Source organism: Canis lupus, chromosome 16, assembly GCF_011100685.1.
Source record: "Canis lupus familiaris isolate Mischka breed German Shepherd chromosome 16, alternate assembly UU_Cfam_GSD_1.0, whole genome shotgun sequence".
In the NCBI taxonomy this organism is placed as follows: domain Eukaryota; kingdom Metazoa; phylum Chordata; class Mammalia; order Carnivora; family Canidae; genus Canis; species Canis lupus.
In genome coordinates, this window is record NC_049237.1 from 18780836 (window position 1) to 18802775 (window position 21940).

Below are 21940 nucleotides of genomic sequence, written 5' to 3' on the forward strand. Positions count from 1 at the left end.
CCTAATACAGGAATCTTCTACTAATGACTCCCCCTAGCAAAGACCATCACAGGGATGAAGGGCAGGGAGCACCAGAAATCAACCCCCACTAGAAAATGGCAATGTGACCTTGACACGAGGTGGAGGGTGGCTTTGCCTTGTGCGGACACCACCCCTTGGGGCCAGTGAGACACCAGCACACACACTCGGGCCTGGGCTGTCAGGGAGGCCTTCCCCAGCATCACAGGCTGAGGGCCAGGGAGAAAAGGTGCATCCCTGGGGGAGACGTCAGCTCGCCAAGACTCCTCCCGGAACGTACATGTCTCCAACATGCCCACCAACCGTGGAGAATAGCAGCCTCTCCTGTGGCTTCCCGAGCGTCCAGCACACCTGGTTCCCCAGGTGGGACTGAACTGGACTGGAACCCGGCAAGGTCAAGTGGGCAGGGCCAGGGGCCTGAGTCACAGGGAGGCTGGTTGCACCCTGAGGACCATGGAAGGCACCCCCTTGTGAATCTGCTACCTGCTAAAAATCCCTTTTTGGCACTTTCCTGCCCTAAAGCAAAAACCCAAACTGGGCAAACTGCATTGGCCGTTGCCACTGTGTTCAAGCACCGAGCTGGGGACAGGGTGCTTGGCAAGTTTGGGGTGAACTAGGATGCACTGTTCATCTCTCTGGCCTCTTCCTTCCTGGTCCGCACATCATACCCTCTATGCATCATCCTGACGCCAACAAAGTCCATCTGTCCCAGGCGCAGCAGTGTTGCTCCAGGGCGGGAGGCGGAGATGCTGAGCCCTCTGTACCACTGCCTCATCCCGCCCCGTCCCTGCATCCTTGCGAAGCCTCTTGACTTCTCTGGGTCCCATTTTTCATAGTAAAATAGAGTAATGGCATCTGTCTTGATGGCTGTACAAGGCAGCTGTGAAAATTCAGCAAAATGTACGTGAAGCGCTTTGGAAGGCACGAGAGGCCGTGGAAAAGCGCAAGGAGCAGGACAAACTCCAGAGAAGCTGCCCTTGGAGTCAGGAATGGCCGAGGCTCTGGGTTGCACCTACCACCGTCCCCCCCACACACACACACCTGAGCCCTCCTCGGGTCCAGAGCCTCGAGGACCCACTGCTCCCACTCTGCTTCAGCTCCCGTGGCGGGGGGCACAAGGGGGACAGATGTCTCTGCAGGGTCACCATTCCTGGACTCTAGACATGGGAGGACGTTTGTAGGCATCTGGACCCAGGACCTGCCCCCACCCCTACCCCTACCCCAAGATTCCAGGTCAGGTGGGGCAGGGCAGGCTCATGGGGAATTTTGGAAGTCCATACTCCGATGAGCAGGCCAGAGCCTTCAAGTTGCGCCTTAGCCCTGTGACAAAGCAGCTGTTTCTGAAACACCTGCATCTGTTGCCTGTCTTATGGACAATAATGGAAAGCATTCATAAGACTCAGGGTGGCCTGCGTGACCTCGGGTCCACAACCTGAACAGCCACTCTGGTCACCTGAGGCCGGGGACGCTGGAGCAGCCAGACGGGCTCCTGACCAGGACGTTCCTATAAATGGCTTTTCCGGCTACATCCCGCAGTCTTTGGGCAACAGGTTTCTAGGGCTGGGGGGGGGCCTCTCTTCCCAGCAGGGAGTTCAGGAAACAGCTCGGGCCATGGGCAGGCCACGTGGGCTCTAGGGCTCCAGTCCATGGGCGACACGATAGCCAGGGTCCCTAAGGGACTCTGGTCCTGCGAAATGGGCGCGCGGTGTGCAAGGCCCTCCCCGTGCTGGTTGGTCTCTTCTGCTTCCCGCCCGGCTGCAGGCGCCCGGCCACGTCCAGCCCACAGGCCTTGAGAAGCCCGTCACCTGGGGGCAGCACAGGGCGCCGGCGCGGAGGACGGTGCTCTCCCCGCCCCCTGCCGGCCCCGCGCCCGCCCCCGCCCCCGCCGCAGCAGCCCTCCCTCCCTCACCCCTCCCCGCCGGCCCCAGGTGCGGAGCAGGATCCCTCCCGCTGGCTCCGCCGCGCGTGGACGCCGCCCGCAGAGGGCAGCAGAGGTTCACGCTGGGCCGCCCGCCTGCCCACGGCGCTCTGGTAAGTGGCCCGCGGGGGCCGGGCCGGGCCGGGGGCAGGCGCCGCGGAGGGACAGCCCGCCGTGCGGGAGCTGCGCGCAGGCCGCCAGGGCGGGGAGCCGCGGGGCGCGGGGCGGGAACGCGGCGCTGGGCCCTGTGCTCCCGGGGCACCCGGAGCCGGGGCTGCAGCTGTGGCAAGAAGCAGCCAGAGACCGGGGTGCCCAGCGAGGCCTGCGGAGGAGGCACCCGCGGGCGGCAGGTGCAGCCGGGCGGGAGGGGGCACCTGCGCAGGGCCGCGGTGGCGCGGTGGTGACCACTTAGACCGGGCCTGCCTGCGCTAAGAAAACAGCTGTGGAGCGTTCAAGAAAATGCTCAGGATCACGGAAGGGCGTTGCTTTCAGGTGAGCCTTGACTCGCTTCCAGCCCCAGTGGTGGACGCCTAGGGCCCCAGAGCACCCGGGCGGGGCTCCACGGGCAGAGCCTTGCCTTGCGGGGAGAGGGGATGCCCGGATCACCTGAGGACCCACAGCCCCCGCCAGTTAGCCACTTTGGAAACTCAGGTAAGGCCTTCGGGGAAAGTGGCCACCTTTGAGATGTTAAAGTATAGCTCCCCTGGGAGCCCGGGAGCCAGGACCACAAACGTTAACCATTAAATTGTCCTTAACATTTCCCTCTTTTGGGGATCCCTGGGTGGCGCAGCGGTTTAGCGCCTGCCTTTGGTCCAGGGCGCGATCCTGGAGACCCGGGATCAAGTCCCACGTTGGGCCCCTGGTGCATGGAGCCTGCTTCTCCCTCTGCCTGTGTCTCTGCCTCTCTTTCTCTCTCTCTCTCTCTCTCTGTCTCTGTCTCTGTGACTATCATAAATAAATTAAAAAAAAATTCCCTCTTTTGATCAATGGTCTTTCCTCAGAAAGCACTGACCAATCTTAGGTTTTCCTGTCGTCTGGTGCCAGAGTGCCCGGCTGGTCTCCCCTGGGCCCATCCAGTCCCTAGTGTAGGTATGAACATGTATGTTTTTTCACCCAGAGTTCCTTGGCAGGGGAAACTTATTGTAACGTAAAGGGTGGGAAGCTTAAAAGTGATATGTGTTTTGTATGAAGTCCACCTGGGGAGCAAACAGGGCACGTGCTTGGCTTAGATCATCAGGTTTTGCATTTGTAAAGTCTTTGCGACAATGATTCAGAGTAAACGAATTCTAATAAGTACAAGTTGAAGGAACTGATGTGATATTGCGGTAGACTTAAGGAGGAGAAAAATCCAAAGAATCCTTTACATGCACTTTGATAGAAAGGTGGGGAATGTATGATTATTTGTGAGAGAAGATGGAGCATGAGCAGTGAGTAAACATACTCATAACGTACATTCCTTGGTTACTCTGGGGCTGAGAGGTAACATCAGAAGGAGACCAAGTTCAGCCCCTGATGTCTGGAGGGTGTCTCAGGATAGGGAAAAGGGGCTGTGGGTGCACTCTGAGAGCTGGGATGACCTGGACAGGGCCGTGGGCTTGTGACTTGCTGCCCAGTTTTATTTATATGGGTTCTTTCTTCCCGGGAGTAGTTACTATAGGTGCAGCAAGTGGTGTTAGCCATGGAATAGACTCTGCCTTGCTCAGCAAGCAATCATGTGATTATAAGGAGAGGCATTTCCATGGGAACAAAAGAAAACATAGGTTGATGGTTGGAGCAAATTATAAAGGCAGTATCTGAGTCCCGAGTGCTGCCAGTGAGATTTCCACATCAGTTTCCAAGTATCCTCCAAGATGAAATGGGTGCAGGGAGCAGCATCTGATGGATTTTTCTGGTTTGTAGGTTCCAATGCCTCTGGTGATCCTTTTGAGTTAGTAGCCCATAGAGCAACAGGTCCTAAGGCTGTCTCTACAGGAGCTGCTGTGCCCCTGAGGCTCCTGCACCTGCCGATCCATGAGCATGGAATATCTTTTCATTTGTTTGGGGGCGTCATCAGTGTCTTTCATCAGTGTTTTATAGTTTTCAGAATACAGGTCTTTCACCTCTTTAGTTAAGTTTATTCCTAGGCATCTATCCTTTTTGATGAAATTGTGAATGGGATTGTTTTTTCTTAATTCTGTTACTTTGTTATTAGTGTGTAGAAATGCAGCATATTCCTGTATATTGGTTTTGTATCTGTGACCTTACTGAATTCGTTTATCAGTTCTAAGTAGTTTCTGGTGGAGTCTTTCAGGTTTTTCTATATATATAGTTTCACGTCATCTGCAGATAGAGTTTTTGCTTCTTCCTTACCAATTCAGATGCCTATCATTTCTTTTGCTTGTCTGATTGCTGAGGCTGGGACTTCCAGTACTGATGAATAAAAGTGGTGACGGTGGACATCCCTGTCATGTTCTTACCCTTGGGGGAAAGGCTTTCGGTTTTTCCCCATTGAGGATGATGTTGGCTGTGGGTTTTTCATAGATGGCCTTTATTTTTTTTTATTTTTTTTAAAGATTTTATTTATTTATTCATTCATGATAGAGAGAGAGAGAGGAGGCAGAGACACAGGCAGAGGGAGAAGCAGGCTCCATTCCGGGAGCCCGATGTGGGGCTCGATCCCGGGACTCCAGGATCACACCCTGGGCCAAAGGCAGGCGCTGAACCGCTGAGCCACCCAGGGATCCCCCATAGATGGCCTTTATTATGTTGAGGTATGTTCTCTCTAGACCTATGTTGTGGAGGGTTTTCATCATCAGTGGATGTTGTACTTTGTCAACATCTTGATTTTTTCTTTATCTATTTAAGTTATCATATGGTTTTTATCTTTTCTCTTATTGATGTGATGTCTCGTGTTGGTTGATTTGTAAGTATCGAACCACCCTTGCCTCCTAGGACTAAATCTCACTTGTTTGTGGTGAATGATTTTTTTAATGTATTGGATTTGTTTTGCTAGTATTTTGATGATTATTTTCATCTGTGTTCATCAGAAATATTGGCCTGTAGTTTGCTTTTTTGGTGGCGTCTTTACCTGGTTTTGGTATCGGGGTAATGCTGGCCTCATAGAATGAATTTGGAAGCTTTCTTTCCTCTTCGATCTTCTGAAATAGTTTGAGAAGAATAGATACTAACTCTTCTTTAAATGTTTGGTAGAATTCACCTGTGAAGCCATCTGGTCCTGGACTTTTGTTTGCTGGGAGTTTTTTGATGTATTTATTTCTGTAGTGTTGGTTGTTATTGGTCCTCTTCCATTTCTGGTTTTGTTTGAGTTCTCTCTCTCTCTCTCTCTCTCTCTGTTTCTTTTTTGATGAGTCTGGCTGAAAAATTTATCAAATTCCTATCTTTCCAAAGAACCATCTCCTGGTTTCATTGATCATTCAATTGTGGTATTTTTTATTTCAATTACATTTATTTCTGCTCTAACCTTTTTTTTCCTTTCTTCTGCTAGTTTAGGATTTTGTTCTTTTTTTCTTCTAGTTTCTTTAGGGATATGGTTAGGCTGTTTATTTGAGATTTTTCTTGCTTTCTGAGGTAGGCCTATCCTGCTATAAAATTCCCTCTCAGAACATTTTTTGCTCCATCCCAAGGATTTTGGACCATTATGTTTTCATTTTCATTTATCTCCATAGATTTTTTGATTTCCTCTTTGATTTTTTGGTTGAGCCATTCATTGATTACTGGCAAGGTATTTAACCTCCATGTATTTGTGGTCTTTCCAGGTTTTTTTCTTGTGGTTGACTTCTAGTTTCATAGTGTTGTGGTCAGAAAAGACATATGGTATGACTTTGATCTTTCAAATTTGTCAAGGCTTGTTTTGTAGCCTAATATGCAAAACATTCTCTCATTCTGGAGAATGTTCCATGTACACTTGAAAAGAATGTGTATTCTGATGTTTTAGAATGGAATGTTCTGAATATATCTGTTAGATCTATCTGATCCATTGTGTATTCAAAGCCACTCTTTCCTTGTTGATTTTCTGTTTTTGAGGGTTTTTTTGTTTTTTGTTTTTTTTCTGTTTGGATCATCTATCCATTGATGTAAATGAGTTGTTAAAATCCTCTACTATTATTACTATTGATTGTTTCCTTTATGTTTGTTACTAGCTATTTTATGTATTTGGGGGCTTCTATGTTAGGTGCATAAATATTAATAATTATATCTTTTTATTGGATTGTTCTTTTTATGATTATGTAGTGCCCTTGTCTGTCTTTCTCTGCAATCTTGTTTGATTGATTGATTGATTGATTGATTTATGATAGTCACACGGAGAGAGAGAGGCAGAGACACAGGCAGAGGGAGAAGCAGGCTACATGCACCGGGAGCCTGATGTGGGACTCGATCCCGGGTCTCCAGGATCGCACCCTGGGCCAAAGGCAGGCGCCAAACCGCTGCACCACCCAGGGATCCCTGCAATCTTGTTTTAAAGTCTGTTTTGTCCAATATAAGTAGTGCTACCCCAGGTTTCTTTTTCACTTCTTTTTTCATGATACTTTTTTCATCCTTTCACTTTCAATTTGCATTTGTCTTTAGGTCTCAGTTGAGTCTCTTGTGGGCAGCATATACATGGGCCTTGCTTTCTTATCCATTTTGTCACCCTGTGTCTTTTGATTGGAGTGTTTAGTCTATTTATATTCAAGGTAATTATTGAGAGGTATGTGCTTATTGCCAGTTTGTGCTTCCTACTTTTCTTACTCTTGCTATGGTCTTTCTACTCAAAAGAGTCCCCTTTAACATTTAAGGTTGGTTTAGTGGTCATGAATTCCTTTAACTTTTGTTTGTATGGGAAATTATTTGTCTCTCCTCCTATTCTGAACAATAGTCTTTCTGGATAGAATATTCTTGGCTGCAGATTTTTTCTTTCAGCACTTTGAATGTATCATGCCACTATCTTCTGGCCTACAAAGGTTCTGCTGGAAAATGAGCTGAGAGCCTTATGGGGTTTCCCTTGTATGTAACTAACTAACTTTCTAACTTTCTTTCTTTCTTTCTTTCTTTCTTTCTTTCTTTCTTTCTTTCTTTCTTTCTTTCTTTCTTTCTCTTTCTTTCTTTCTTTCTTTCTTTCTTTCTTTCTTTCTTTCTTTCTTTCTCTTTTGGTGCTTTTAAAATTCTCTTTATCACTACTTTTTGCCATTTTAATTACTATGTGTCTTGTTGTGGACCTCCTTAGGTTGATTTTTTTTTTTTTCCTGTGGGTGCTCTGCCTCCTGGATCTAGACTTCTGTCCTTCCCCAGTTTCAGGACGTTTTTCAGCTATTGTTTCTTCAAATAAATTTTCTGCTCTCTTTCCTCTCTCTTCTCCTTCTAGGACCCCTATAATGCAAGTGTTATGCTTGATGGTGTCTCTGTGTCCCTTTAGTATATTTTCATTTTTTTTTTTTTTGTTATTTTTCTCTTTCTCCTGCTCAACTTGATTGCTTTCCATTGCTGTCTTCCAGGTCACTGATGTGTTCTGCTTCCTCTAGTCCACTATTTCATCTAGTGTATTTTATTCATTTTATTTTTTTAAGATTTATTTATTTATTCATGAGAGACACAGAGAGAAAGAGAGGGAGAGACACAGGCTGAGGGAGAAGCAGGCACCCTGCAAGGAGCCTGATGTGAGACTTGATCCCGGATCCTGGGATCATGCCCTGGGCCAAAGGCAGATGCTCAACTGGTGTCTGAGCCACCCAGGCGTCTCATCTAGTGTATTTTAAATTTCAGTTATTGAGTTCTTCATTTCAGAATGGTTCTTTATGTTTTCTATCTCTTTGCTGAGGGTATCCCTGTGGTTCTCCATTCTTGTTCACAAGTCCAGTGAGTATCTTAAATTCTCTGTCAGGCATATTGCTTTTCTCTGTTTTGCTTAGGTCTCTTGCTGTGATTTTGTTCCAGTCTTTCATTTGGGACATATTCCTCTGTCTCCTCATTTTATCTAATTCCTTGTGTCTGTTTCTTTGTGTTAGGAAAGTCAGCTACATCTCTTGCTTTTGAAAATAGTGGCCTTTGGAAGAAATCCTGTAGTGCCCTGCAGTGCAGTGTCCTCTGTTCACTGGAACCTGGTGCTTCAGGGATGTCTCCTGTGTGTGTTGCATGTGCCCTGCTATTGTGGCTGAGCTGATTTTTCCCTTCATCTGTTTGTCTGTAGTGGCTCTCTTTGCCTGTTGTGGGCAGGGTTAGGTCCCTGTGTTACTAGGTGGCAAGTCTGAGGCCACATTAGGCTTGAGTCAAGTCAGACCAAGCATCTGTGAGATGCAGCAGCACCAAACTTCAGGGCACTTGCCCTGTGTTTTCCCCAAAGAAGATTTTCTTGGTGAGTGGGACTTGTAGTCAGACTGGCTGTCTGCCCCCAGTGCACTGGTGAGGCTGCAGTGGATCTGCGATGTATGGTTATCATTTCCATTCCCTGGAGTGGGAGTGACTCTGGAGCATTGCTGGCCTCTGTTGGGGCCCCCTGCACACTGCCAGGCTTGTGGTACTGCTTTGGATGAGTTCTAGCCAAAGAGGTGTTGGAGGAGAATGTGGCAATGGGGCACTCGTGGTGCCAGCAGAGTTGCTGGTCCTTAGGAGGGGACTTGCATCAGCCCAGGAAAGCTCACCAACACAGGGATGGAGGGGCAGGTCCAGAAGTGCGTGGTGGCAGGGCATGCTGTTAGCCAGCTAGGTGGAGAGTGTTGGTGCTGTGCTGGTTCCCACGGGTGTCTGTGTGTCTAGACTGGGTCAGGGGAGGGAAGTGGCACCCACCACCTCTTTTGTTGTTGAAGTCTCCCGAAGATCCCTGCCCTTCCAGCACATGTTCTGAGATTAGTAAATAAATCTCGTATATCCCAGGTGTTTTCAAACTGCTACTTCTATGCTGTATCTCAGTGGGGCTCTTTTTTGTGCTGCCTCTTTAAGGGCAGGAATTCAGTTTCCTCTAGCTCTCCTCACTCTCCCAGAGCCCTGCTCCCTGAGTTTTAAAGTCCCAAGTGTTAACCCCACTGATTGTAAGAACTTGTGAAGCTAGGCCCATCAGGTTTTCAAAGCCAAATGTGGGGATTTGTGGGATATGTCTTCCTCTTGTGGGTCCCTGGTGCCTGGGTGGGGTCTGCTCTTCTCCCCTCCATGCCTGCAGCTTCCCTCCTATGTTCTATGGACTGCCCTTCCTGCTTTTTCCCATGTGACCTTGTCTCTACAGTTAGCTGTAGAGTCTGTTCTGCTAGTCTTGGTTTCATTTTCTGGGTTGTGTACCCTGATGTGGGTGTTTTAGTTGTATCCATGGGAGAAAGTGAGCCTAGATCACCTACTCTGCCATCTTCCCTCTCATAGCCTATGCACGTGTATTTTTAAAATTTATTTATTCCGATTGTAGTCATCATGACCACATATGAGATTTTTTTAATAAAATAATTTTTTATCGGTGTTCAATTTACCAACATACAGAATAACACCCAGTGCTCATCCCGTCAAGTGTCCCCCTCAGTGCCCGTCACCCACTCACCCCTACCCCCCGCCCTCCTCCCCTTCCACCACCCCTAGTTCGTTTCCCAGAGTTAGGAGTCTTTATGTTCTGTCTCCCTTTCTGATATTTCCCACACATTTCTTCTCCCTTCCCTTATATTCCCTTTCACTATTATTTATATTCCCCAAATGAATGAGAACATACACTGTTTGTCCTTCTCCGATTGACTTACTTCACTCAGCATAATACCCTCCAGTTCCATCCACGTTGAAGCAAATGGTGGGTATTTGTCGTTTCTAATGGCTGAGTAATATTCCATTGTATACATCGACCACATCTTCTTTATCCATTCATCTTTCGATGGACACCGAGGCTCCTTCCACAGTTTGGCTATTGTGGACATGGCTGCTGGAAACATCAGGGTGCAGGTCCCGGTGTTTCATTATATCTGAATCTTTGGGGTAAATCCCCAACAGTGCAATTGCTGGGTCGTAGGGCAGGTCTATTTTTAACTCTTTGAGGAACCTCCACACAGTTTTCCAGAGTGGCTGCACCAGTTCACATTCCCACCAACAGTGTAAGAGGGTTCCCTTTTCTCCGCATCCTCTCCAACATTTGTGGTTTCCTGCCTTGTTAATTTTCCCCATTGAGATTCTTTTCCAAAAGTTCCCCTTATCAAACTTCTACAACTTTCTTTTTTATTTACTTTGTCATAAGTTTTCCCTCTCTAAAGAACCAGTCTTGTATCAGAACAAAAATATTTTCTCTCAACAGAAGTGTATTCTCAGTCTTCATACCTTTCTTACATATCTACTTTCACTACATACAGAGTTGATTTCCTTATTGCTTCCAGAAGTCTTGATTCCATTTAGCAGAATTTTAACTCCAATGAATTCAGCCCAATTTATTGATTTAACCTAGCAAAACCTCAAAGTTTAAGGTTACCAAAGATTTTGGAAGCTATTTAAAAATTTCTGAACCTTTTCTTTAAAACTTAATTTACTCACTGTTAACCCATGAAAACTTCATGAGACAAAAATCAACCATTATTTTAAGTCATTTTGGCTGACAGATTACAACAGGACAACATGAATAACTTCAGGTAGGATATCAGCTAATTATCTGTATTATATTTGATGTTGATAGCACCAAAAACATGTCTATTTTAAACCAACCTTGAATTAGCTTTAATACTGAATATGCTGCACCTGTGTCTGCTAAAACATTATTCAGTTTGTTCTGTCCTGTCAATTTTACCTGGGGCTCCTGTGGGTTGTTGGAGTCCAGGGGAGTCCTTGGGCCCCTTCATCCTGGTTTGGGAAATACTCCAGTTTGAACCTCATAAGGAGATAGCCTATCTGGCAGCTCTGGGTGCTTTTTGCTCCTTGGTAGTGAGAGTAGGAAGAGCAGAAGCCAATGGTGGCAGAGGTGCTGAGGATGCTATAGGGGCCAGCTGGGTGAGCAGCCCTGGTAGTGGTTGTACAGGAACCAGGAGGAAGGTAAGGCAGAGGCCAATTCAAAGTTGGGACTAGCATTTCTTCATTTCTGTCTCCTGTCTTTGCCTCCTGCAAAACAAGCTTTCTCTCCATTTGCTTTTCAGCCCTCCGCAGGAGGCAGTGGTGTAGGCAGTAGATTGGGTATCAGCTCTGGTGCTTGTGCTTATGGATTTAGGATTACCAGTGTCTTCCTGTTTTCCTCCTCCTTTTCCTCATTTTTCTGTCTATTGAGAAGGGGGTTGGCTGTATTGGGTTTTGTCCATCCTTCTTTCTCAGGACCATCTTTTACATGGGGCATCCTTCTTATGGAGCGAATAAAAGCCTAAATGTAGGGAATTTCATCCTAGATCATATATAACTTTGAAAAACATTTGAGTTAGTTTTTATCTTCTGAGTTTTAGAAAGTTTTTACAAGTGCTTGCCTTTAAACTAATTAAAGAGAGCTCCTTTACAAATTAATTTTAGCAGTGCCATCCTAAGGTGGAGAAAATATCAGTTATTACACATAGACACATATATACAAACAAAGGTACAAGCAAAATTTAGCCTTTGTTTCACAAAATATTTGTGGAGAGGACATTAAAGACCCAATTTCCAAACAATCTCCCTTTGATTAAAACAAATCCAGTCACAAGATAGCATTATAATTTATGGATCCATTAATTAGTTATTTTCCTAGTTTTTGATCAGAACACAGATGGTTTTATCCAAAGATACCAAAAGCTACAGCAACAGAGGGCAGCCCGGGTGGCTTAGCGGTTTGGCACCTGCCTTCGGCCCAGGGCGTGATCCCGGAGACCTGGATAGAGTCCCACATCGGACTCCCTGCATTGAGCCTGCTTCTCCCTCTGCCTGTCTCTCTCTCTCTCTCTCTCTGTCTCTAATAAATAAAATCTTAAAAAAAAAAAAAAAAAGCTACAGCAACAGACAAACCAAATGAAGAGCAGAGTGCCTCTTTGAATGCTGCTGGTTCCTCCCCAAAAGCTGGGGGCTTCATAGCTTCTGGTTGCATAGTCTTACAGCTGGCTAATTGTGTACACAAGAAAATTAACTCAGACATGTGAAGAGAACTCCTTTTGGGCCATCTGAGACTCAGGTTATCCTGAGTAGATTTTCCCGTTTTCATAAGGACTTGCAAGCAGAAACTCCATAGGTGCTGGGCATAGAGAGCTTGTCAGAGTTCCTGTAGGCACTTGTTGGTTTTCTGGGAGCTCTTCAGCTTTTGAAACATGGTTCCCTACTCCTTTTAGTTTATTTTTAGAATAAGGCTTGAATTAGATTTAAGGATGTTTAGCGTGGTGGGTCCAGAAGGTACTGCTTATAAGTGTTCCTTCCAAAGCGCTGTGATACACTCCGCTACGTGCCTTGGTTTCTCCTTTCAAGGGACCAGCAAGGGTTCTTGGAGCACTGGATGATCCATCCTTATGTGTGTACCTGGGGACAAGCCAGTTGCTAGTTACCTTCTGAGATGGGAAATTCCTAATGGAAGCACTGCACATCTTGAAGACTGCCATCAGACACTTCCTTTAGGCTTTCAGCCACCCGAGAATATTATTTGGCCGGGAGGAACAAGTGTCCCTTTTCTTTGAGGCTGAATGACTCGGGCTCTCATATCTAGGCAGAAAATGTGCTCCAGCCTTCTTTAATAATGCCAGTTATTATAATACTGAGTTAAAACAACCAACTCCTGGAGGTTATTCCCACTTGGAGAACATTACTGGTAACCCTTAACAGCATGAATAAAAGGACTGTCACTTCAAAGTGAGGAGGCTGGATATTAGGGTACAAAGGGCCCGTGCTGGTACTGAGCACAGAGTTCCTGACAAACCCCGGGCGTTCTCAGGTGAGTTGCTCTGACATCCTCCAACTATGTGAAGAAATGTTGAGGTAGAGAGAACGAACCTTTTTAAAATTTTTAGAGAGAAAGGAAGAGAATCATATTTGAGCCCCAGTTAAGACAGCTGCCCAGATACTCAGTCTTCACAGAGAAGCGTGCTCTGGGGAGGGAATGTGTGGTGCAGGGTAATATGGCTATTGTTGGGTTTTTGTGTGTTTTTTAACATAGTTACAAACCATCTTGAGGATGGATATCCCAGAAAGTCACAGACTTCTGTTTTAAGTATGTGTAAGGCTGTATGACTTTAATCTTATGGAGACCAGGGAGATTTTTTTTCCCTTGTATTTGGAATGCTTCTTTTTTTTTTCTTTTGTTTTTTGAACAAAGCAGATGTACAGTATGTGCACAGGACAGAAATAGAGCCCATGCTTTGGGGTTTTGCTGAGTCTTTATGACCCTGGTAAGTGTTAAGTATAGCTTCCCTGGGAGCCCAGGAGCAGGATCCACGAACATTAAAGTTGAAAATTTCCTTTAATTTTATCAAAATATGACATGTAATCCAAAACTGGGATCATGTTCATTCTATTGCCTAACGATGCCAGATTATGATGACGATGAGCAATAATCAGACATCACTCCTCTAATAGGGAAAATCTGAAAATAGGAATAAGCTGAAATAAAAACCAAGTATTTTACATGCACTTGTAAAATATAGTTTACAAATGATAAGTCCTGACTGAAAAAGAATCGGGACAATTGGGACTGTTAAAAAGACAAGCTGAGGGCAGGTGCTACATGCATGCTCCATTCTACAAGCTTGGCTCTCTGGGGTCCGGTGCTGCAGTAAAATCCCATCTGAAAAAATAAAGAATATGGCTTGGGAGGGTCTGCAGAAGGACAAGTACAGTTATTAAATAAAATCTTAACAGTTGCAAGTCCATGGCAACACAGGTGGCATGTGGAATCCTGGCACACCTGGCAGAAAGCTGCCCTGCTGCCCCTCGTGCTCTCATCACGAGGCAGGTGTTGGCATTCATCGTGAGTTGGGGTGAGATGGAGCTGATTACTGGAGTTTAAGTCCAAAATCCTGGAAAGTTGTGCTCAAGGCATAACCCAGTGGGACCACCTCTGTCTCTCAGGGGCACGGTGTCTACCCAAGGCCAAGGCACCACTGTTTGTTGGTGTCAAGGTGGACCAGTGGGTCTCCGTTAGAGATGTTATAATGTCCAAGGTAACTTCCTTCAGGAGCTTAGGAAAGCCCATCTTTTCCAGTAGTTCACATGGCAGGGTGGCTGCTCGCATTTTCCCAGAATTCTCCCTCCTGGCTGGGCCAACCCAGCCCTTTCCTCTCAGCTCTGCCCGGGGATTCTTGTTATTGGGGCTGGACCTGCTGGGGTTGTCGGGGCTTACCCTGGAGGCCACAGCCCAGCCTGGGGTGAGGGGCAGCACGGGGTCCCCGGGACGAGCAGGGTGCCAGGGTCACGCTTTCTTGGTGTCCCCTCCCCAGGTGGGACTGGACGCGTGCAGCACCCCAGGCTGAGAAGTCGGTGGTGTCACCGTCAGGGGGAGTCATGTTCTGCTTCGTGCATCGGCCCGCGCAGGTGCACGGCACCAGGAGCACAGGTGGCCTGTCCCATGGGGTCACTGGTAGTCAGCGGCATCTGGGCCCTGGGATGGGCCGTGCTCCTGCACTGCGGGACTTCTGCGCTCCCGGGAGTGCTGCGTGTCCTCAGGGAAGGACGCCACCTCCTCCCCACCAGACACAAGCCCCCACCCCTCCTCTGGCACACGGTGCGCATGACCGACCGTCTCTGTGAATCGGATGATTCTAGTCAGTCACCTAGTCCCTTTGTGACTCACTTATCCCACTCGGCATGATGTCCTCGGGATCACCCATGTTATAGCAGGCGTCAGGATTTCCTCCTTCTAAGACTGAATTATAATTTGTGTGCATGGGCTACATTTTGCTTATCCACACACCAGTTGATGGGCACTTGGGTTGCCTCCAACTTTTGGCTCCTCTGAATGATAATGCTTTTGAACGTGGGTGTAGAAATGTCTCACTAAGTCCCTGCTTTTAATTCTTTTGGGTATATCCCCAGAACTGCTGGATCATGAGGTAGTTCTGCTTATAAACTTCAAGGAACCCCCATACTGTTTTCCTCGGTAGCTGCACCAGTTTGCATCCCCCCAACAGTGCACAAAGGGCCCGATCTCTCCATGTCCTCGTTACGTTTTCCTTTGTTGGATGGTAGCCATCCTTATGGTGTGAGGGGCTATCTCACTGTGGTTTGGATTTGCATTTCCCTGATGACGAGGGATGTGGAGCATCTCTTCACATGCTTACTGGCCATTCGTACATCTTTGGAGAAACATCTATTGAAGTCCTTTGCTCATTTTAAGACCAGGGTTTTTTGTTATTGTTGTGGTTGAGTTGTAGGAGTTCTTTATATACTCTGGATATTAGCTCCTTATCAGAGGATTTGAAAATATTTTCTCTCAGGGGGTTGTCTTTTCACTTTCAACAGTTGTATCTTGATACACAAAAGGTTTTAATTTTGATGTGATCCAGTTTACCTGTTTTTTGTTGTTGTTGTTGTTGCTTGTGCACACAAGTAACTTCGTGCCTCTAAGGCATTTTTTTTTGTCCCGGATCAGCGTCTAAGGAAACAGAAAAAGTTCAAGGACCAGAAATAGCTTAGAGGCCTTCATGAGTGGGAGGACAGTCTGCCATGAGAAACAGGAAGGAATTCTGTGTGGCTGCTGGGGATGAAGAGTGGGGTGGGGATGTCACAAGGCTTTAAGAAAGACTCCAAAATCACAACTCGGGTACTTTTCTTCTCTTAACAGGAATGTGACAAGAGTACGGAGGGCAGCAGGGAGAGATGAGCCAAGGAGGCATCTTAGAGACCTTGTTCAGATTCAGGAGGGAAGGAGACAATCCTGACGCCAACGGGATGCATGGCTGTGACCATTCATGCAGCGGAGTCAACAAGAGCGAGGTGAGGTGTGGACAGGCGGGCAGGCCGCGGGGCTCCCGGGGAGTAGCCGTCTGCCCCTGGGCGCGTGAAGGACCGGGACGGGTGCCTGCGTGATGCGTGGTGGCTGGAACAGATGTGCCTGCGGGAGTACACACTGTCGCGGGCAGGTGTGCGGGGACAGGGACAGCCAGCCTCCCATGAACGCAGACCTTCTTCATCTCACGCTTTTTGATTCAGCAAACATCGGGGATTTGGGAGGGCTTCCCAGGAGGCAAGCACTCGGGTTGGAGGAGCTTTTGCCTACAGCCTACAGGACGTCTCCCGGCAGCCCTGTTCACTCGCAGGCCGCGGGATCCACGGAACATGGTGCTGCGTGGCCAGCACTGCTCGCTGTTCCTGCTGCAGTCACTGGGTATTGGCAGGATTCAAGCCTGCCCAACTTTTCATAATAAGAACAAGGACGCATAGGATTCCTTCTGCTTGCCTCTCGACACCTTGCACCTACGCAGATGGAAACACACCTTCTGATCTGTCCGTGGCAGGGAATGGAATTCGTGATTCCACACAAAGAAGCAATCTTGGAGTTGCTTAGACAGGCTGTTGACCTCCTCATTGGCCCTCCTGTTTCCAGAGTGAGCCCGTACAGATGGCCACTGACATGACAGCTACACCTGGTCACTGAGCACAGAAATGCACCTCATGCAGGTGAAGAGCTGGATTTTAATCTTATTTAACATTAATTTTAACTGACACTCATTTCGTTAGTGGAAAACACTCATACTTAGGATAACCTGGAGTGTAAATTTTTAAACTGTTAAGTGGTATGAAATCTAAATACAGATAAACTATTTCTAATGAAAATTTACTGTCAGAATTGAGATGTGCTCTAAGTGTAAATAAAATACAGTGTATTTTAGAGACAGCACCAAAAAAATAAAAAACACCCACCATTGCAATAATTGCAATATTTTGTAAAATATTGATGACTTGTGGTTGGAACAGTGTCTTAAATACCTGGTGTTAAATAAAATTATTTAAAAATTAGAAATTTTTAAAATTTTACTGTGGCCATTAGGAATTTTTACATTGTATATGTGGGTATATTTGTTAACCTTGAGCCAGACAAAACAGGATTAAGTGAAAGACTTCCTTTTCTTAGGAGAAAATAACTTTTTAGATCAACTTCTCTAAGAAGCATTTACTTGAAATCTCTATCCTACGTTCGTACATAACTCCCCCCTGAGCCACCAAATCCGTGCTCAGCAGCTGGGCAAGCCAGTTGGCTGCAGACAGCTCCTGGAGTGTTTCAGGATTATTTCTTGGCAGCTTTTGAAAAAAACCACTAATTGAAAGGTTAATCAAATCAGTCATACTTGCATGTTGGTTAAACAAACACCCTGTCTCCACTGAAGACTGAACAGATGCAGGGCTCTGCACAGGCGGCCCACTGAATCCATCGCCGTGTTTACTTTCCTTCCAGGGTGTGAGCAGTAGGGCAGCATCCTGAATACCCTGCAAGCAAAACTGTGTTCTCAACTATGAAACTCTTTCTCCCTTTCAGAATTTTGCAGGATCTAAGATATTTCATAGCAACAATGATTCCGTCTGGGATACGTGAGAGGAAATGGCTAGTTCTACAGGTAAGTTTAAAGTTTGCTCAGGTACAAAATTATCTTCAAAGCAGACAAATTTGGAGGTACAATTTGTTAAAAATACAAGTAGATGGCAGAATGTAGTCCATCTAAAAAACAAATGCTCTTAGGGCATACTTTAAAGAGCTCAAGATAAATACTTCCGGTAGCCAATCAAATATGCCTGTCACGCTGAGTGTGCCTGTAGGTGTGGTGTGCCCACCCGCTAACCAGGCAGCTCCCCAGGAAATCCCACGGAAAGCCAAGGTCAGGGCAGAAACTTGGAAGATAGTGATCCTTGCATTTAAATGATGAAGCATGAGATGATTCCCCTTCCACTTGGAGAAAGAGCTCCACACGGTCCTACCCCAGCAGAGCCAGAACATGTGAAGAAGTGACATCCCGAGTGTGTGACCATCACCAAAGCCCTAGAGGAACACTGAGAATTCCCATAACGTGGACTCATGTTTATTCTGTGCTTGTGTCTTTCCACCTATATTCAAGAATTAAGGAATTATCGAGTGGGTCACAACTCGATAGTTTGAAAGTTTGAGTGTAAAAGTTTCTAGGGAAGATATTTCAGAAATTGTTATGGAAGCAAATTCAGTGTCTCAAGAATATGTGTGCCTGATGAGCACAGTGAGAGCAACTCTGCTCTTAAAGACATTAATACACTGAACATAATAGTGTATTAACTGTTAGCAGTTCCCGACCTTCTGAGAGGGTGGCCTCCGACTGGATCCCGCAAGAAATGTAGGCGCACAGGATCTGGAATGGAACTGGGACAGACACGGGGTCTCGAAGGCTCTGCTTGGTAGGTGCTGGTGCTGCTGCTCAGGAGTTTATTTTGCCTTGAAATTACTCAATTAATGCAAATCATAATAAATTATGCAAAAAAATCAATTCTAAGTTCAAAAGTACATTTATTTAAAATGTGGGCAAGATATCAATATAAAAGAAAAGAGTATAAGAAATAAAAATAATCAAAGTACAAAACATTTCAAATCTTTAACATCCATAATTTAGAGATAGCAAGGTCTTTATTTACACCATTTTATTTGTAGCCGAAGTTCTGTTAACAGTGTTTGAAAACATTTAAAAACCTGGCAAATGAATCATAAAACCTAATGTGGGCTCATAAATTCCTATAATACAAAACATAATTTATGTTTCCTCAGAATAAAATTACACATCTTAATAAGATGCAGTATATTTATTATATTTGTTTTCCTGCTTTAAAATGCCTGCCTCCTAAAGCAGCTGGAAAACACGGGCGTCTGAAGGGGACGACGGACGCAGCCAGAACTCGTCCCAGGGCTCCAGTCACAGCGCAGTGTCGATGCCATCAGTTAAATTTATATGTAGGCTTGTTAAGGAAAGCACATTTCAAACACAATACGAACTAACAGCCCGTACGGGGGGGGGGCAGGGATCCCAAATCTAGTTAGTTAAGTACCTGACGGCATTTTTTTCACTCACAGGGAGCTTTACGGATGCCCCTGCACTGAACTCCCGCAGCCTGAGCGCAGCAGACCCTCTGCGGTGGTGGGACCTGGCACACATGCTCGGAAGCGATTCTGCTCTGCAAAGCTGAGGCCCTGTCGTGGCTGATTCTCTTTTCAACTACGAGGTACAAAGCGCAGGCTGCTGGCCCTGGAGCCCCCACCACAGACAAGTCCTCCCTCCCTGGATCCTCCAGAGCACCTGCCAACCCCTGCAGCTCTGACCCATCCTCCTGGAACAAAATTAAGTCAGGCTCCTTTCTGTCTCTAGATGGAGAGAAAAAAGGTCCCTGAGAGGACACCCATAAATCACCCCAAAGCAGTTGTTCTTTCTCAAAGTAGTACAGGATAGACATTTAGTATTTTTAAAAACTCTGGAAGAGACAAACTATAAAGAAAATGCTTCTATAAGCACAGTCTCTGCAAAAACTCAACAGGCCTTCTATCACACAACACATACGGCTTTGCTATCAGTGGTGTGCGGCTTTCGAAAAGGATATGATTCATAGTCCAGTGTTTGTGTGAGCACTCCAGTGAGAATGAACTCTGCATTGTGAACATCTGAAAGGAATGAAACCAACAATGTGAAAGTAAATGTGCTGCTGTGTGTACACACACACACCAATAAAAAGAGCAATAAGCCATACCTATTCCTCTGGCAAAATATTCTCGACATAAATGAAGGTCATTTTCACAGGATATTAAAATTATTTCTGACAAACTCTAAGGAAAAGAAAAGGAGGTTATTGGTTACTGAACAAGGAATGTCATTGGGCAGTGACAAAATCAGCAGCCTGTCTTCTACCTACCTTATTTTGCTTGTGCTCCACGAGTTTCCGGAAAGATGGTTGTTTAGACAACACTCGTCCTCCTGCACATTCCACGATCGCCTTCATGGTCGAAAGACTTGGGCAGATTCCAGGTGTGATGTAAAAATATTTCGCCTAAAAATAAAAATATGTGCACATTTTTAAATGCTTTGAATCTTGGGGGTATGTAATTTTTCATAAATTCTACTGGCAGTTTTTATAAAATGTATAATTTCATGAAGTTACAGAAGTACCAGACCCTGCAAGTTCCCAACGTGAGGTGGGCCTGGAGGGACCAAGGATGCCAATCTGAAAAAACTGAAGCATTTTCCTGTATAAGGTAAGGCTTGTGATTAGTAGAAGTACCTGGAACCTCTGCCCTAAGAGACACGAAGGATCCCGTGGTATCGGCAAGGACGCTACATCATCCACCTCGTGTGTCAAGCGAGAGGCGGCTGAGAACCTGCATGACCTCTCTTCAATACCTGTGTGCTTCGTGGGCTCAGACCAGGAAATGATCCTGATGGTGGAGATCTAACTCTCCAATGTCTGTTCTCTGAAGTGCACCACAAAATACTATGTTTTAAACTGCTCATAGAAAAAGAACATTTAGAGAACTCAGACTATTTTAGGGAAGCTCCATCGTAACATTCTCATTTTCATTCCTAAGCTGGTTCCTTGAAAAGGGTAAAAGCAGAACGATACAAAAATTTTTTTCAAGCTGTTCTAACAAATATTTAAAAGTCTTCTGTCTTAAATTGTTTAAGTATACAATATTTTTCCAAGAATCCTCATTTTGCAGCTGAGCATACATTTAATGAGAAGAGCATGAAGTAGCAAAGATTTGTGAAAAGCAGAAAAATCAACCTAAGTGTCTCTTACCAATTAGATTATTCATAACACACTCCCTGAACACCCAGACACTTTGTTGAGCGTGTCTAACAGAATGAAGGGCAGTGCTCTGGAGGCACGCTGGGCCTCCCCAGCAGAGACCTCCAGGAACACGACCAGCTCCCCGGGGCCAGTGTGTGCTACCCACTTAGTTACTGTCCCTCCCACTGTGCTATGTGTTGGCATACAGGGCAACTACACTTTACCTTGAAGAGGGGGGAGGTGTGCGCCCTTTTCAGGGACTCTTCCAGACTGAAAGAGAACAGCACTTCGGCTTCAGCGTCTCGGAGGAGGTAGTTCTGCTCATCTGGAAAACAGAGCCACCGGGTCAGAAAAGTGCAGACTAGAGGAATACTGGGTACAGAGTTCCGCCCTAGAGGTCTCCCCACAGGTCAGGGGCATGTGTCGCTCACGGCTCACACTTCCCTGGGAACCTCAGAATACTGAGATCTCACACCCTCCCCCCTGAATACAGCCAGACAAAGGAAAGATAGACTGCCTTCTCTGCAGCATGTCTTAACCTCTGGGGTCATACACTCTTGAAAACAAATGGATGGAGAACCGGGGACCCTCTCTACTGCCACACCCTGCCACCAGTTCATGCGGTTTCAGGGAGTTCACAGTCCCAGCGCCACCAGCTCAGAACCAGCATCACATCCACGTGTGTATGATGACCACAAGTCTCATCAATTAGACTCACTGAGCTCATAATCCATTACACTTTATAGATCTAACAAAAATATTCCTTTTAAATATATGAAAGTAGCAACTCAGAATAGTTTCACTAAATCTTGAAGCCTTAGGAGAATTTTAATTAACTTTTTCAGAGTTCTCATGGTAACACCCTAAGAAATGTCCATTTACCAAAAGTCAAAGATCACAAAATGTTTTAAGTGTCTTAACCAAGTAGCAAAACACAGAGGCCTCTCACCCGATGACACAGTCACCTGAAGTGGAGCACAGGGAAGTCTGGGGGTAGGGGCTGGCCAACAGGGCAGCCAACAGGACACACAGGTTGGGACTTGCAGGCCACACACTGTTTCTGCTGAACATCCTTCTTTTCATAAAGCAATGAGGCTTTAAACATGTAAAAAACATTCTTAGCTCACAGGCCACAGTTTGCTGACCCTGAGCAAAAAACAGAGAATGAAATTCTTAACTGCTAGAAATACAAGATCATTTGATCAGCCAGAGAAAGCTGCTCTGCTGTTTTAAGTGAAAAAATGTGTCTGAAAACAGAAATAAAAAATGAAAAGTAGTCACATGTGAAATATCTGAAATGTAAATTTCTAGGGCAACCATTTAGGCCCTGTCAAGAACTGGTGAGGAGGCCCCAGGCACAGCTCCGACAGCTCCATCACAGAGGAGATGCTACGCTTGGCCTTTAACAAGGAACAGGGT

At 46.0% G+C, this 21940-nt stretch overlaps 1 protein-coding gene and 1 long non-coding RNA gene across 12 annotated transcripts in view; one reads left to right on the forward strand and one right to left on the reverse strand.

Moving 5' to 3' along the window:
• Nucleotides 1–1918: 1918 nt before the first annotated feature.
• On the forward strand, nucleotides 1919–21797 carry LOC102154729. Of its 6 annotated transcripts, XR_005371369.1 has the most exons (7): nucleotides 1928–2049; nucleotides 2429–2587; nucleotides 2938–3025; nucleotides 15576–15727; nucleotides 17268–17346; nucleotides 18040–18151; nucleotides 18819–21797. It is a non-coding gene; the product is annotated as an uncharacterized LOC102154729 (long non-coding RNA). The 6 variants fall into 6 exon arrangements; XR_005371368.1 differs by lacking the exon at nucleotides 2938–3025; XR_005371372.1 differs by lacking the exons at nucleotides 1928–2049; nucleotides 2429–2587; nucleotides 2938–3025 and adding exons at nucleotides 2176–2428; nucleotides 16249–16411.
• PAXIP1 (PAX interacting protein 1) overlaps nucleotides 18241–21940 on the reverse strand; it is a 49982-nt gene continuing 46282 nt past the window's right edge. For 5 of the 6 annotated variants that reach the window (XM_038559796.1, XM_038559800.1, XM_038559797.1 and 2 more), the window contains 5 exons: nucleotides 20746–20846; nucleotides 19649–19783; nucleotides 19487–19562; nucleotides 19340–19400; nucleotides 18241–18698 (listed from right to left, as the gene is read on the reverse strand). In XM_038559796.1, coding sequence (XP_038415724.1) covers nucleotides 18683–18698; nucleotides 19340–19400; nucleotides 19487–19562; nucleotides 19649–19783; nucleotides 20746–20846 — 389 coding nt within the window. In that variant the 3' untranslated portion in view covers nucleotides 18241–18682. Of the gene's footprint in view, nucleotides 18699–19339; nucleotides 19401–19486; nucleotides 19563–19648; nucleotides 19784–20745; nucleotides 20847–21940 lie in introns of those variants that run through there. The other variant, XM_038559801.1, reaches the window with a different exon arrangement.